Source organism: Elephantulus edwardii, unplaced genomic scaffold, assembly GCF_000299155.1.
Source record: "Elephantulus edwardii isolate Elephantulus edwardi_28Jun2011 unplaced genomic scaffold, EleEdw1.0 scaffold00046, whole genome shotgun sequence".
NCBI classification, from domain to species: Eukaryota; Metazoa; Chordata; class Mammalia; order Macroscelidea; family Macroscelididae; genus Elephantulus; species Elephantulus edwardii.
In genome coordinates, this window is record NW_006399796.1 from 8,790,041 (window position 1) to 8,807,987 (window position 17,947).

The 17,947-nt window shown below is 40.0% G+C and overlaps 1 protein-coding gene across 1 annotated transcript in view; it reads left to right on the forward strand.

The window, feature by feature from the left end:
* PRDM6 (PR domain containing 6) overlaps positions 1-17,947 on the forward strand; it is a 165,487-nt gene that overhangs the window by 103,330 nt on the left and 44,210 nt on the right. Inside the window, exon 3 of the mRNA XM_006885998.1 lies at positions 16,912-17,039. Within this exon, the coding sequence (XP_006886060.1) occupies positions 16,912-17,039 (128 nt within the window). The remainder of the gene's footprint in view (positions 1-16,911; positions 17,040-17,947) is intronic.

The following is a 17,947-nucleotide window of genomic DNA, read 5'->3' on the forward strand; positions in this document are numbered from 1 at the left end:
CCTCATTGCATACTCCTACGATAAAAATAATGCCCTAAAATATAATACTTTTAGACTATTCTCTCCCCCATAGACTTCAATGCCGTAAACATATTTCATCACTCTGACTTTTAAGAGAGATTCTATCTAGAGAGATTTTCTACTTAGTACTTTGGAAGTGTTTAATATCTTTTCTAACATAGCACTTTGTACCTACATTGTAGCTCAAGGGTTTTTGGAACTCATTTTCTTCAGTAGCTACCATCCCAAGGAGCAAAATCAGTAATAACTTTTCCACTAAAGTCTGTAGCTAGAATTTATAACCAAAAAGTTTCCAGTACAGTGAAGAGTTAAATAGTATTAATAAAGTATATTGCGTGAGCCATTTGGAGCCTTCAAGTGTGTGTCATTATGCTGTACAGACACTTTAATGTGCTATTTTGTAGTTCTCAAGTGCAGAACAGATTTGGTATATTATTATAGGTGATGTGCAAATCCCCTCAGCTTACACTGGTACTAGTTCTAGGATTATTTTTGCAAAATAGTGATCCCTTTTCCACTTTGGTGGAAAATGAAAGCTTTGTTTCCCTAAGTCAAGAAGCACGTTAATTAAAAATATTTTCTTTTCTAAATGGATTTTTTTTAATATAATGCTTGTCTTTATGATTGTTGTTTGCTGTTATCTGGACTATTGAGTTGACTTTGACTCACAATAATGGTCTGTTCAAGCCAGTCCTGTGCCTTCCTCATCACTGTAGCTGTGTGCAAGCCCATTGTTGCAGCAAATGGTGCATATCATCGCTCAGTGAATATCATCTCTTGAGGGTCTGCCTCTTTTTCTCTAACCAAACATGATGTGCTGCTTGTTGTGGTGGTTTGGTTTGTTGTGTTTCCCCCTCCTTTTTCTTTTTTTGATTGCCAACTTTCATAAGGAGGAGTTGTATAGCTTCCCATAATTGCTAGTCATAGTTTGACCTCGGTTGCAAGACAGGATGCTTTGATGTTAAGTGCTGAAATCTATCTGCATTGATCCCTTCCACCTTAGCAAAGTGAAAATGAGGTAGAAGAGAAAAAGGCCAGGAGGGGAGGGGAGCTGGAAACAGTGATGGTTTTTAGTCAATCATTTCAGTATATGGAGAAAAACACGGCGATAGTGCAAGCAGCCCTTTGTTTATAATACACACGATTTGTGGCAGCAATCTTTATAGTCCCCCAAATTGCACTTAATAAATATGAGAAGATGCAGGTTTTCTTGATTACTTAGACCTAAATGTTTATCCAAGCTTTCATGAGAGTTTGTCTTCGTTTAAACAGAGCTCTCTCCCCTGAACCAATGCCCACTTTTTGAAGTAGACGCAGTACATATGAAAAAGTTTTCACAGGATACAAATCAATTTCATTCGTAAATATATCCCGTATAAGTCAGGTCTTCTAGCTGGTTGCTTTAGTTAAAACAGAACTTAAGCAATTCTAAGAGGGTGGATTTGTGTCAAAAAATTTTACGGTTTTAGTTATGATTAGTTCTGATACGAAAAAGAAGAAAAGAAAAAGTAATTGTCGCAAGTATTTCTGATGTTGTTCTTAGCAATGTAGGATTACTAGCATTTTCCTTTTTTGTGTGTTGATGTGTGGACACTGGAGATGGTTTTGCGTTGTGGATGTTATTGCCATGATGGTGGAGAAGGAAAAGATAGGTTTGCAGCACAGCCTGCAGATGGCACCAAGCCAGTGCCCTGAAAAATGGCAAACATGTCACAGCTAACAGCTGGATGCAGAAATATTTCTCTTTAATTTGGACGGATAAAATTTTTTTCCCAGCAGGGCACTCTCAAAAGAGTACAACATCAAAGAGGGCGGGTCTCACCAGTCAGACATCATCTGGCTCCAGGATGGAGCAAAATGAATGAACTGTCAGGACTTTTCCAGCATACGTGCTCTTGCCAAGTGAAAAGTTAAAGGTTCAATGGCTTGTTCAGATCACAGACAAAATCCTGATAATGGAAGGCTGATTCCCCAAAAATCTCCCTCTGATCAACAGACAGAAGATGTCTGAAGAAGACTCCAGATTGATGGGTTGCAGGCTTCCTGTCGATGGCTACCTCTGTCCTCAGAGATAAGTCAGATTCACCAAATGCTCTGTAGTTCTCAGGACCTCTCCAGTGTCTGTACTCTAATCCTCAGAGCCACCCAGCATCCTGCTAACCTGACACTCTGCAGCAGCTGACCTCCAGTGCGACTGAAGCACCTGGTTCCTTTTCTCTGGTGAAGACTTCACAAATACCCGCCTCCGTGGGTGTTTTACAGTTTATTGACACTTTTCAACTGTTTTTCTGATTACCATATTTCAGTCTTGACTTATATGTTAGTGTTATCTGCAAGCTCAACATAAACCTCTAATGATTTTCTAATATTTCTGGAACTTGATGAATGTGAATTGACAAAGTACAGTATATAGCTTTATATCAGCATTACTGAAAATACTGCAACGGTGCATATAACCATTACTCATTTATTTTATGGGGCATCTATTGCCTGACCTTTGAAACATTGTCTTAGAGGGGTGACATTCCAGACATTCCAGAATATGCTACACCCACGTAAGAGAAAATCACTTTAGATGTAGCAACAAAATGAGTGAATTTTAATAGCGAAATTATTGAAATGGAAAGCCTTTAATGTTATTGTCATGAAATAATACATGCTTGGATTGGCAAATGCTTGCTTATATATTTATATATGTGTATATTTTACACACAAAAAAGGAAGAAAAAACCAACCTGTATATAGTACTATGCATTTAGGAAAACAACCATATAGTATTCTGTTTTGGGAAAACAATCCGAATAATGTGGGCATGGTAATTGGTGTTTGTTTCACTAAGGCAGCCTTTATTTTGCAGTATTTTTCACCCACAGCAGTGTGCCTTGCCGTTTTCTGATTTCTTGGGTGTGATGGCACATTTATCTGTGGAAGGAGAATGGCTTTCCAGATTTGGAGATTTGTGTCTTTTTTCACTGCATGCTTGTACTTTGTGTAAATTTTATGAACAGATTAAGTAATTCTCACTAACTTGACATTTGCTCTAGAAATAGAAATTTATTTTATAAATGACGTGATTAATCATCATGACCATTTTTATGACCCTCATTGGGAGACTTTCAGATGCGTTTAAAGAAAAGGCTCCGCTCTTTTCTCCAAAAGGACAGATGACTGTGTAGGGAAAAAAGGAAGAACATACGAGCCTACGCTTTGAGCAGCTTTCCCTTGGCCTGATACTCTACCAGCTTCATGGCTTTGGTACAGTCATCTAACCTTATGCAGTCCGAGATTTCATACCTATAATAGCATGGAGGAATCTTTACAGTCTGCCTCCCAGGTTAAAGGCGCTCTGGTGGTGTTCTAGGTAAGGATTTGCTCTGCAACTCAAAGGCAAGCAGTTCAAACCCAACAGTTACTTCATGGGAAAAAGCTGGACAATCTCCTCCTATACAATTTATGAAAACCCACTGGAGTGTCAGCTTTGCATAAATTCCAACTCAACATCAAGTAACAATACCAGCAACCTCCTAAGTCAGTTCTAAGGGGTCAAATAAGCTTGTGAAAGTATTTTCCAAGTTAAAATTCCACACAAACGTAAACGAATTGGCCATTAACTGGCAGTGGTTTTTTCCTTTTTTCTTTTTGTTAAGTTCCTTCTTGTTAAATTAATGTTGTCATTCATTTGGAAAGTATTATTTGTGATCTGTTTCCTCATGCTTTGATGTAAATGGTTCAAAACAAATGGACTAGGGGATCACTTCCTTCCCCCCGTATACTTTATTTTACAGTGGTTTACTTAAAAAGTTCATATACGTTGATTTTCACACTGGAGGATTTTCCCCCTTTCCTTTACCCACCCCACCCTCCATCCATCAAATGGTGTGACCTTATGATTAATGCCCTCCGCTCTCCTGGATCCTCATACTTGTTCTACAATAATGGTTTTAGACAGTATTTGTCTTTATGAGACTGAATTAGTTCACTCTCATGTTAGGTGATAATTTAAAAAAAAATCCTTGCTCCTCCATACTGCATAGTATTCCATTGTGTGAATTACCATAATTTCTAAACCCATTTCCACATTCCATTATGGATGGACGTTTGGACTGTTTCCATATTCTTGAAATGGTGAATAATGCTGCTATGAACATTGGTGTTCAAGTCTCCGTTTTTACCTCGGTTCTCATTTTTTTGGGGTATATTCAAAGCAGTGGAATAGCCGGGTCATATGGAATTTCTATGTTCAGCTTTTTGAGGAAATAACAAACTGCCTTCCAGAGCAGTTGTACCATTTTACAATCCCACCAACGTTGTGTAAGAGTTCCTATCTTGCCACATCCTCGCCAATATTTATTACTTGCTACCCTGCTAAACTTTGTCACGCTACTACTGGGGTAAAATGGTATCTCATTGTGGTTTTGATGTGCATCTCTCGTATGCCAGCAATGTTGAGTATTTCTTCATGCGTCTGTTGAAAATCCTCTGTGAAAAAAAAATCTTTCCATGTCTCTTGCCCATTTTATAATTGAATTATCAGTCTTTTTCGAGGAGATCACTTTGGTGAGTTCTTCCTCCTTCTCTCTAGGCCAGGGAGCAGAGCCAGGCTCAGTCCACACAGTGCTTCCTGGTGATCTGAGCTGCAGACTGCAGTACCCTCTTCTCCTCTCCAGGACACATGTGACTGCCTGCAGCTCACCAGCCTTGAACATGTTTGTGTTCATGTGGAAATGAAGTATTCTAATTGGGGCTTCCTCTGACTAAAAGTGTTAGTGACTTTAGAGGTCAAGTAAATCTCCATGCTAGCTGATGTTCAAGGAAAGTGAGAGAGATATTGGCATTTGGATGTCACCATTCATTACAGCACTCATGTAGAGGGTCAGTGAAGTAGGAGAAAGACGATGAAAAGGGTTGATACAGTGACTGCAAGTGGGCTTGAACACAGCAGAGATTATGTGAAGGGCACAGGATTGGATGGGGTTTCACTCTGTTGTCCGTAGGGTATGTATGAGCTGCAGCATGCACACAACAACAACAACAACATATAATAGTATTTGCAGGGGTTACACTCTGCACAGGTACCCTCTTTAAAGGTGTTGTGTCTTTAGAGAGACAAGAAATTCTGCCGCCTACAGTCATTAGAAGTCTGATTAAATTTGAAAATGGAAGATATCTGTTGTTGTTGTTGTTGTTGTTGTTATGTGCCGTCGAGGCGCTTGCGATTCATAGCGACCCTATGTACAACAGCCCTAAACTCCGCTCTGTCCTGTGCCAATCACACTGTCTTCGACACTCCCATCCCAATTATCCCAATCACTGCATCAATCCACGATATCTGTAGGCTGAAAAAAAAGTCTTCATTCTTATTTTAGAGTATGTTCACATTCATTCAGCATTTTTTCATTTTGCTATAATTTTTTGAGTAGGTTCATCTGGATGATAAATTATGAACTTCAGTAACTGTTTTAGTTCTGTACTCCCTTGATATCACAACACTTTTTTTTCTTGCTTGCTTCACTCCCCAAAAAGTTGTTATCCTAGGATGTGGATACTTGATTATGCCTAGGAAGCAGTCCTCAGAACAGAGCAGGGAACACTGTACAGTTCAACATCAGGAAAAGAGGGTGTCATAGTTGCATCCTGTCTCCATACCTTTTTAATCTATACGCAGAACAGACCATTCGAGAAGCAGGGCTTGATGAGAAGGAATGTAGCATCAAGATTGGAGGAAGACTCATCAACAACCTAGGTTATGCAAATGGCACAACTTTGCTTGCTGAAACTGAAGAGGACCTGAAGTGCTTGCTGCAGAAGGCCAAGGACTGTAGTCTTCAATATGTATAGAGGCTTAACATCAAGAAAACAGATTCTCACCGCTGGGCCAATTGGCAGCACCATGATAGATGGAACAGAGATTGAGTTTGTTAACAATTACAGCTTACTCGGCTCCTTAATCCACACTCCAACAACAGCAGTCAGGAAACCAAAAGACAAAATGCACTGGGAAAATGTGCTGTCAGGGACCTCTCCATAGTACTGAAAAACAACGATGTCAGTCTAGAGACTAAGGTGCACCTAATACAGGCTATGGTCTTCACAATTACTTGTTATGCATCAGAGAGCTGGACAGTGATGAAGGATGTGTAGAGGAGAGGTAGAAAGACTAAGGAAGCCATCTTTTTATTCCTTCTTCCCTGGATCTCCCATGTGCTGTGAAAACAGTGCTGCTATATTCTCCTGCTGGCTGCTCTGCTCTCAATCAAAAATCACCAGCAATATTTTTAGGACCTTTCCATAGAAATAATTCATTGTGTTTAAACTAATCTATAAAATTTGCTATTCTATTTCATAGGATTGAAAGAAGTTATGTGCAAGGGTCCTACAACATAGATGTGTTTTCCTGTTTGGTGCTGTTGAGCCAGTATGACTCATAGTGACCCAGTTCTATACTGTGCCGTCCTCATCATCTCTGACGTACTTGAGCCCATTGCAGCAGTCACTGTGTCGGTTCACCAGGTTGAGGGTCTTCTCTTTTGCTCATCCTCCACCTTTCCAACCACGATGTCCCTTTCCACGGACTAACTTCTCCTAACAATGCCCAAAGTATGTGAGACAAAGCTTCACCAACTTTGCCTCTGAGGAGCACTCTGGCTGCACTCTTTCCAAGACATACCTGCTTGTTCTTTTGGCAGTCCATGGGATATTTAGTATTATTCTCCAACACCACAATTTAAAAGCAACAATTCTTCTGTCATTCTTACCCACTGTCTAGCTCTCAGAAAAATAAGAAGTGATTTAAAAGATCGTGGCCTGAATCAGATGCACCTTGGTCTTCAAAGTGTCATCATTGCTCCTTAGTAATTTGCAGAGGTCCTGACTGCAGACTTGCCCAATGTAATACATCTCCATATCTCCTGACTACTTGTATCAAGAGTGTGGATTGTGGATCCAAATACATACAGATACACTGTTTTTGTTGTTATGTGCCTTTGAGGTGACTGCAGCTCATAGCGACCCTACACATAGTAGCTCTGAATTCTGCCCTATTCTGAGCCAGCCTCACTGTTTCTGACACACTTAACCCATTCTCCTAGTTACTGTGTCAAACTATGTCATCCAAGATCTTCCTCTCCTGCACTTTCACTCTACTCTTCGAAGCCTGATGTTCTTCTCCAAGGATTGGACTCTTCTGGCAATATGCCAAAAGTAGGTTAGACAGTGCTCCAGAATCCTTGCCTCCAAGGTGAAACGTGATTTCATCTTCTCTAGAATAGACCTGTTTGTTCTCGTGGCAGTCCCTGGTATATTAATGCTCTACTACAACTCCACAACTCAAAGGCATCAATTCTTTTTCTGTCATCCTTAGTCATGGTCAAACTCTCTGAAACATAACAAGTAACTGTGAAGACTATGGCCTGAATCAGGTGCACCTTAGTCTCTAGACTGATATTGTTGCTCTCTAGCACTCTGGAGAGGTCTCTGACAGCAGATTTTCCTAATGCAAATCATCTTTTGACTTCCTGACTGCTGGTGCCACAAGTGCTGATTGTGAAACTGAGCAAGTCGAAATTGTTAACAATCTCAATATAAAACCCTATTTTAAAACAGAGAACCTTTTATTGTAATAGAAAATTGATACATCAAACCAAAGGTTGATTATGTACAAAAGCTAGGAAAAACTGATAAACCAGTAGGAAGTCCATTTTATACGGATGGATGAAGGTAAAAAAGGATACCAAGTGAGGAACGGTATAAACATTTGTTTCCTCTCTGGATTCCATGGGAGTTTTGTTGTGGCACCAGCAGTTAACACTGGACCCCTGGGGCTGTGTTTTCTGAGCATGTGTGGCCCTCCAGCAGTTAGGAAATGTGAAGGTGCCTATGGATGTTTGCTGCTGCCTCCGTAAATCATGAGGGATACCTCAAGGGTTAGTTTCCTCCTAGGTCCCAAGTGGGAGTAAAGAGTGTTAGTACTGTTTACTAGGTGAGAGTATTCTGACAACTACCAGTGTCAGAGAAGAGTATGAGCCAATATTAACTTATGAATTTATTCCAACTACTAGCAACCCCATGGAGCAGTGTAGCTTAGTGGATAAAGCATTGCACTGCCCGGCTGGTTCAAATACACCAGCTGCTCCTCAGGAGAAATGGGAAATACCTTTCTCTGCAATTTACCATGTCTAAAAACTTGCTAGAAGGTCAGTTATGAATTAATTCCAACTTGGTGATAGTGAGATAGCAACCCTACAGGGTAAACTCCCTAGTTTTTAGTACTCAAATTCCAATTGTTAGTGTCAAATTTTAATTGCAACTAGTGTTAATTTCTCTTCAAGCAGTGAATAAAATTCAGAATGCCTGAGGAGCTATAAAATTATTTGTGAGAATTCCATTCTGTTCACATCAGCACATGTTGAGCCTCTCTTGCTTGCTGAGCTCTGTGCTAGATGTTGGGAAAGATGTGTTCCTAGACCTCACTGCACAGAGAAAATTGAAGAAGGGATATGGAGGAGAAAGAGAGAAAAAGGAGAGAGAGGGAGAGAGAACAAACAGTAGCCTAAAATGTGTCTCCATTTCCTGAAAATAAGCTCTTCCTTTTCATATACAACTTTTTCATTTTTTAATTCCACGATTCAAGTACTCAAGTTCTGGAAGGAATAAGTCAATGTTTAAATTTTGATTCCAATTATTTTTATTTCTAAAAAACTCTGGTAATGTAGACTATAGGGAGTTGCACTACTAATCCAAAAACCGTGCCTCACTGGTGATTAAAATCCACCAAAAACTCCATGGGAGAAAGGTGGGCAGTCTCCTCTTGCACAATTTACAGCCTCGGAAGCTCACTGGAAGGAGCTGTGGATCCGCTCTGAAGGCTTTTTGTTTGTAATCACTGGTCACCTTCTGAGTATTCGCAGGATCATGCCTTGGAAGAAGGTGTTCCTTAAAGGCAAAGCTGGTGAACTTTCCTCTAACATACTTTGGGCATGTTATCAGGAGGGGTCAGTCCTTGGAAAAAGATAGTATAGTAGAAAAGTGGAGGGTCAGAGAGAGACAGCAAGACCTTCAACACGATGACTTGCCACAGTGACTGTAACAATGAGCTCAAGCACAGGAGAGCTGGTAAGAACGGTGCAGGATAAGGCAAGCTTCCAATCAGTTGGTCACTGTCAGGCCTCGGCGACTCCAGGGCACCGGAGCCCCGGCATACCCCAGATGGGAGGTGCACCGATGGAGGACTGGTTCTGTCTCCAACAGTCTTATTTTGTTTCAGTCTCTAACTTCTTGGAGATCCCCTTTTCTTTATGTAGAAAATCACCAGGTTGGAGCCAGTGATTTCCTTTCAAATCTGATTTCCCTGAACTCTAAATTTATCAAAGTACTGAGCCGAAATTATTGGTGACGTAAGTATTTGTAACGTCCCTATCTACAAGGGGAAAAAAATGTTCTTTTTTGTTGTAAGAACCCTTAGAAATGTCCCAGTAACTGTCTCACCTGAGCTCATCTCATTCTTTAATGAGAGGAACTTTCTTTTTATCTGATTTTTATTTTTTAATTATAAATGTGATTTCTTTGGATTAAAAGGGATCTTTTGCTCAAATTCTGAAATAAATTCATTCCTTTCTTTACTTTCTATCTCACTGAATAATTAAAACACAGGAAGGTTGGCTATCAGATCAGATGATGGGTAGCATGAATGTCTAGGCTACCAGTTCAAACAGTTTTTCCTTGAATGTGTCCCTAGATGTGACAGACTGACTTTCAGTGGCAGCAGCAAATCCTTTAGAGCTGGAGTCTGTCCACTAGCTCATGTTATTTCTATGTACATTATTGTTGTTAATGTAAATTGACAGTATTCATAAATGGCAAGTCTGTGGGCAAACCACTCAAAACCAGTTCTCATAAAGCAGAACACTGGTGTACATTTCACTGGACTATTGCTACAGTCTGGAGACTAAGGTGCGCCTGATCCAGGCCATGGACTTTGTACTGGCTTGCTATGCATTAGAGAGTTGAATAATGACTAAGGATGATAGAAGAAAAATCACTGCCTTTGAGTTGTGTTGTGGAGAAGAGTCCTGAACATACCATGGACTGCCAAGAAAACAAATAGTTCGGTCTTGGTGAGGGTGAAACCAAGTTTCTCCTTGGAGGCTAGGATTTGAAACTTTGTCTCACATGCTTTGGACACATAGCCAGGAGGGGCCTTGGAGAAAAACATCAAGCTCTGAAGGGTGGAGGGACAGTGCAGGAGAGGAGGACGTTGGATGAGATGAATTGATACAGTGACTGGGGCCATGGGGTTGGTGTGTCGGAATCAGTGAGACTGGCTCAGGACAGAGCAGGGTGCAGAGCTGTTGTACATTGGGTTGCGATAAGTAGCAGGCAACTTGATGGCATATAACAACAATAATTACCACATAACTTTCTGTTCTAAGAAAATGAGGTCCTAGGGAGAGAGTGGCACTTCCTGATACCCAGGATTGCAATAAAACATCTTTTGTCTCCTAGCTTTCAGTTAATGTCATGTGTGGTTTGTAATGAGCAGCAATTTGTGTCATCGTTATCTTATCCACATCTGTTGCATCCCAGCAGACAACATTGACTTAGAAACTGTAAAAATTCCCTTAGAAGATAAGAATTCCTTTTCCCTATTACTTATCTTTCTCCTTCAATTGGTACAAGATACGAGAGAAAGTACAGACCCAAACTGATGGTTTTAAAATAGTGACAATAATCATAAAAGAAATCAGTGTAGTTACAGATCTTTTTCCAGGAGGATAACACAGAAGTAGTTTCTAACCTTGGGTGAGATAATATGCTGCTCTGTTTTTAAAATACATGCAAAAACTGGACTACAAAAAGATGAAGGGTTAAGTTTTCATTTCCTTTCTCTGAGTTTTTTTTGAGGAGAAAAGATTAAAACCACAAAATCTAGTATGCAGATGCCCCTTGACAGGCTATCAAAAGAACTGTTAATGTTTTGCTGTATTTGTTGTTTTATTTTTTTTAAGAAATGTATCCCTTCAGATAAAGGGTAAATTTCCTGTGTGTTGTTCTTCCTTTTCTTGTCTCCCAAGGCCATTATTCTGATAAATTGGACATGATTTCCTTCAAATCTGTCTTTTCATAATTTTACTGTATACATCTATAGTATTATACAGTATTAAAAATAATAATTGAATGTCATTTTCTGTATTTTGTTATTTTAACTAATGATATCATCATACATCAGTCTACAACTTGCTTTTTTCAGTCAGCACTGTTTTAGTATTTATCTGTGAATTCTATCTATATCAACTGGGTCTGAATACAAGCAGGTCAAGTTCAGTCATTTAAAATCTTTTATACTCTTTTATTGAATAAATAAATCACAGGTTAGCACTTTCCTGATGATAGATCTTTCAGTTATTTCTAGTTATTTGCTATTGCCAAAATATCCTGCAGTGAAAGTTCTTGAACGAATTTGTCTTAGGCACAGGTATCTGTTTCATTGGGATAATTTCCTGGAAGTGATTTTTTGCTGGGTCACAGGATTAAGTTTTTCCAACTTTGTATAAATGGTATGAAGCTCTTCTCCAAAATGGCTGTGCCATTTCAGAATTCAGGGACTGGATTTCTAGCATAAAATCGCCAGACTGTGTTTCTGTAGTTTTGCTGGTTCTCCATTGCAGATTTTAACCCTTTTCTTGCCAGGTAGCCTGTGTTTTTTTTTTTTTGTTTTTTTTAGCCTGTGTTTTTTCACATGTACTTCTGTGATCTTGCAAAGGTTCAGTATTTAGGGGGGGCGGGGAGGGAGGGAAGGCCTAACAAATACTAAGACTTTTTTCTTTATGTTCTTTTAAAATAAAGTGCACAGTTTTTAAGTGTTCTTTATATGGAACCTTTTTCTTAATAGAACTTTAACTTTCTTTCCTTCATGCTTATTGGTTGAAAAAATAAGCTTTCTGATTTTTTGATATTTTTGTAGATTCTAAGGAGAGGCTTGTCTAAACAGGCTATGTATTATTTGGGATATTTTCCAATTTTTAAAATCTGTTGAAAGATAATAAAAACAAAAGAACTCTTGCCCTGGGCATTACTTCATCTTCTTCAATTCCTTAAGTTTTGCAAGAACGATCAAGTGTTTAACTTAAAAAAGTTATTCTGGTACCATGCAAATAGAAATGGTAATGCAACTTCCAAAACACTCTTCCTGTAGGTACAGTTGTTGCTGCTACTCTAGACTAAAATCTGTTGAAACATTTCTTCACTTATTTCTTCTCTTCAGGAAGAGCATCAGCTCCTTGTCTGTATTTTAAAATGGACATGGGAGTAGGTGTGTCGGAGACAGTGAGGTTGGCACAGGATAGAGCAGGGGTGAGAGTTCTTGTACAGAGGGTCGCCATGAGTTGCAAGTGACTCCATGGCACATAACAACAACAACAACTACAGTTGAAAAGTTGAGTTAAATGCTGAATTTTACTTCTTCCTCCACTTTTGAAACAAACATACGCATTAAATCCCAGTTGCCATAGAGTCTATTCTGATCATGGCAACCCTGTTTTGTGTCCTTGTGTTACATAGGATCTTCAAGGATATGAACACTGAAAAGCTGTTTGCAAGGCTTTTCTTCCTAGACACCTCTGGATGAGTTCTAACCACCACACTTTGATTCATAGTCAAGTGCAAAGCCACTTGTACTACTCAAAACTCCATCTTTTATTTATTTTAGACACACGCACACATACACTAATTGATCTCTTAAATAGAAATGAAATTGAGCTAATGATGAAGAAAAACGATGTTGTTATTGTTAGGTGCTGTCACGTCAGCTCAGACTCCTTTCTTTCGTATGGACAACAGAGCAAACCGTCATCTGATCCTGCATCATTCTCACTGTTTCTGCTGCCCGTAAGCCCGTTGGTGCAGACAGTGTGTCATTCCATCTTATTGAGAGTCATCTTCTCTTTTGCTGACCCTCTCTCTTTTAAAGCATCCTGTCCTTTTCCAGAGGTGGGTCCTTCCTGACCCTGTATTCAAAATATGTGAGACAGTTTGACTATCCTTACTTCTGAGGAGCACCTGGCCACACTTCCAAGACAGATTTGTTTGCTCTTCAGGGTATAGTAAGTATTATTCACTGCCACCACAGTGATGCTGATGAACACATGTTTCTTCAGTATACCTTATTCATTGTCAGACTTTTACATGCATATGAAGGAACCGAAATAGTATGTCTTGAGTCAGCTGAACCTTAGTCCCAAATTACTATCTAGAGCTTTTCTGAGAGATCATCTTCAGTTTCTATTTATCACTCATGGTTGAGTATCTTATTTTTCCAAATTTTGTTCTCCTTATACTAGAATAACAAATAGAAAGAGGCAGTAGAGCCTTCTGAACTATTGTGACTCAAAAAAACCCCACTGAATTTTGAAAGCTACTACCTAACACGGGAGGAACTGGAGAGCATTATTCCAAGTGAACTAAGTCTCATAAAGATAAATATTGTATAGGACCATTATTGTAGAGCATGTATGAGGACCTGGGGCAGGGTGTGTCCTTAAACATAGATAGGGTCACACAATTTGATGAGTGGAGGAGGGGATTGGTGAAGGAAAGGGGAAAGGTCTGGTGTGAAAAACAACGTATATGAACTTTATAAACTAAACCAGTATAAAATCAAACAAGCAAACAGCAACAGTGAATTTAACTGTTAACCCTTAACAGCACAGACAGAGATGTGCCAAGAAATATCCTGAGCCCCATGGCAAAGGCCCAGTGTTACAGACGCTCTGGTGACATAGTCTGTAGCAAGTTGTGTTGCTAACCCCAAAGCCACACCTCTTTGAGAGTTCAAATCCACCTGCAGCTCCAAAGGGGAAAAAAGGGAAATCTCCTCCTGTGCTATTTACAGCCTCAGAAACTGAATGGAGAGTCAGCTATGAGTCGGTTCCAGCTCTGCTCCACTGAATGAGTGAAAAAACATTGGTAGAAGGTGCCAGCTCTGTTACTGTGATGAGTGCTCTTAATGAATCTCACGTGCTTTAGAGATATATGTTGTTATGGTTTCACACTTACAAAGCTTTCATGTATGCATTTGGTGAGGGGGCAATTGGGTTACACAAATATAACCATATTTGTGTATTGAAAGATCACTCCATCTACAGTTCAGTGAAAAGGTTGAATAAGGTTCAGAAAGGTTCAGGAACCAAGTAAGACACTATTGCCAAAGAAACTGATTCGAGTTGGGATGGTTAACGGCAAAGAAGGAGAGGGCTGACAGCTCCTAAAAGGTATTTAGAAGGAAAGTATACTGGAGTTGGTGATGACAGGTCTCTGAGGTCTGAGGGACAGAGCGGTATCATGTAGAGTGTGTGTGGTTGGATATGCACATACGTTCATGAGATTCCCTTTACTTATGCTGAATATTGTCATATCAAAATTATCTGAAGCCTGCCTTCACACCATATGTTGTTATATTGTGTGGTATTCTGAGGTGGGAAAAAGTCTTAAAAATTATCACCTACTTTTCATCAAAGCAATTAGCAGTTCAGATGAGACAGGTGGAAATTTTTAAGTTTCATTCTATTCACAATATACTCACTAAAAGAGATTGTTACTAAAATACAAATGTAGAAGGAAAGTATTTTCATACGGAATCAAAGACCTGCATACTGGTGGCTGAGGCTCAGAGAAGCTAATACTTAAGGTAACTCTACATGTAGATATTCATGTTCGAGAACTTTTCACTTACTACTGAGAAGGTTGGTTACAAGCAAAAAGGGAGATTGTTGTGTATTCTTCTCTCATACTGTTGCTTAGTTCGCGGCCTTCAAGGGAGCTCTAATGGCCTGAAGGTTAAGGAGTTGTGCTGCCAACCCAGAAGCAGACAGTTCAAATCAAGCACCTGCTCAGTAGGAGAAAAATGAAAAATCTTCTCTCATGTGATTTACATCCTCAGAAAAACCTCAATTAGGAGTTATTTCTGAAAGAGAAGGTGAAGTTTTCAAGGAAGGCTTGCACATGGTGGAAGGCAGGACATGGGTCAATGTCATCACCACTCTAAGCCACTTATAGATAAATAGCAGCATTAATGGGTCCTGTTGGCTTTGTTAATTATTGCTTGAATTGTCAGCAGCAGACTCAGGGCTGAGACTCTGAATTTTAATCAGCTTCCTGAGAAAAAAAATGCTGTAATCTAACATAAATATGATGTCTGTCATTAGGTTACTCATGTAGCAGATGCTTCCACCACATTAAATACTTCCATCATTCAAAAACTATGAATTTAAAGAAGTTATAAGCCTGTGATATCTCATAATCTAGGAATGGAAGGATAATCCAAGGATCTCTTTGTTCTTTAAAGGCTAAATTGATTATCTGCTGTGATCACTGTGGCTTGTTCACCCTGTCATAACTTCTAAACAATTGCCTTTATTAAATTAATATTTATCTTATTTGTGGGGGGTAGTGGAAAGGTTAGGGGTGGAAAGGAATGAGTTCAAGGAAAAACAACCAACCCTCCCCAATAAACCTCTTCAGCTGTTGCAGAATGATTAGTGATAGTGAAAAGGGGCTGTCATCACTAAGCGTTTTGGCTCTCAGAATAGAAATACTTCACTCACTTAACATGAATGACTGTATTAATTTTAGGTCCCAAATGTAACCAGTGAGGGTCTCTGCAAGACTTGCTCTCTCTATTTGGAAAGGCTGCTGACTAGCAATACTGAGAAGCATATTATTTTCAGGATTCTTTGCAACTGCTACTAATAATACCCCAATGCTGATTTTATCTGAAAAGATCCATTTGCACCATGGTTCTTCTGAGACTGGTACTCCTAAGAAACTCTTTTAACTTCTCTTTGCTTCTCAGATATCCCCAAGACTGAGGTGGACATCTGTAATTGCTGTGAATGTTTGTCATCTCCTGCTTGTTAGCCACTACATTCCTAAGGGTACCCTGGATTTGAACTGCCTTCCAGAATCTGTCTTCTCTGATGTCAGCACTGACTCCGTGTTTAGCTCTCTAGCTAGTTGGTTTTCCAGGCTGGAAGCTAATTTCATGTTGCTTCCCAAAACTATCTGCTTGAGTTGTTACAAACAAGACAATAGTTATTAGACCATCTTTACCCTTGACATTTAAAATCCCTAGGAAACAGCTGGTTTTTCACTAACCTTCTTGAGAGTCTATCTTTCTGACGATTCCTTTCCTACTAATTTCAGATAGGGAGCTCTAGTGGCTCACTGGCAAGGAATTGCACTGCCAACTCAGAGGCATGCAGTTCACATCCACCAGATGCTCTGCGGGAGAAAGATGGGCAGTCTCCTCCCATGTAGTTTATTGCCTCTGAAAAGCCACTGGACGGTGAGCTTGGGTCCATTCCCTCATCTTGAGGGAAGAGCCCCTCCATTTAATCTAAATCCAAGTTTATAAATCGGAGCTCTCTACAGCTTTGTAGTGTCGCCCAGCTTGTGGAACAGAGATTGACTCTGTCCAGAATGTGATCCAACAGTCATGCCTTTGGGCACGAGGGCTGATGGGTTTCTGAGGTGGATGTTCCAACCATGTCAGTGGAACCTCTCCTTTCAGCTTGCTTGGTTTATCCAGCAGCTCATTACTTAAGACTCGCTTGTCAAAGTAGGTTATATTCTCTTTGGGAAACATGGTCACATCTTTGAGATACCACAAATATGCTCCGTATAGAAAAGATTGGCTCGATAAGAAAAATCTGATCTACTTGCATCACCAAAAAATATTTCTCTTGTTATTCCAGTTGAGTTTCCACAAGCGTCAATAAACACTGGCAAACCTGAGGGCAATAAATTTCTGCAGCCGACACGTCAGGACACCAAGGGAAGCAGGGAAAATGATTGCTGATGATTCGTTCTAACTACTTGACCTTCTGACCTCTTCTCTAGATATATGACCAAGATGGGACACTACAGCACTTTATTGATGGTGGGGAACCTAGTAAGTCGAGCTGGATGAGGTATATCCGATGTGCAAGGCACTGTGGAGAACAGAATCTAACAGTAGTTCAGTACAGGTAACGTATATCTTGATTTACCACTTCCAGAGCTGGATCCCTTGGGCTTGCAATCACCGATTCAGACCTGCTGCTAGTTTTGGGGTTGGGGGGAAATCCTGTAGAACTTGGCAAGGACTGGCAGAATTGTTTTTGCTCTGTTTCTGAAACCTCCTATGACTATAATTTCTTGAGAGCTCACCAGTAAAGGTGCTGGCATGAGCCTCTTCCACTCCATGCATGTGGCCAAGTTGCTGCTACATCCTGGTGCTGTAGAGACTTCAATTAGCCTGGTAAATCCACAGATTTGGGGTGCTTCCCCTCAGCAGATTCATACTCACAGATCAAGTTCAGTGAATCAACCCCAGGTCCCTGACCTCTTGGCACCTTCACCTTTCCTCCTGGTGGGAACAATTTCATTCCCCTGAGCCATAAATCTAGACCTCTCAACTTTACCAAGATGGCCCCCTTGCTTCTGCTTTTCCAGAGGGTACCAAAGCATTTAGGCTTGGCCCTTTAAAAATTCAGGGTATAGTTCAGGTGATGAAGCCATTCCAAAGCACAGAGACATTCAACTTCTCTTAGATGTTTAGGCAAAGGGTAGCAAAGATATGGTGGATGTACCCCTATTCCCAGTGTCAGATCCTGAGGCCTCTTTGTAGCCAAGAAGCAAGAAGACCTTCATCTGCTCAATGCACCTGTTGGCCAAGCATTTTCACTTTTCACCAGAGAAGGGTGGAGTGGAGACAAGAGGGCGAAAACATATTAAATAAGAAAAAGGAAAACCTCTACTAAATACTAAGCCTTCTTTTCCCCCCATATCCCTCGAAAACATGTGCCATATAAATATATGACCTCAGTTATAAACAGCCGTGTTCCCTTTAGAATCAGAAGCAACTGTTTAGCTTTATGAGGCACCACAGACACAT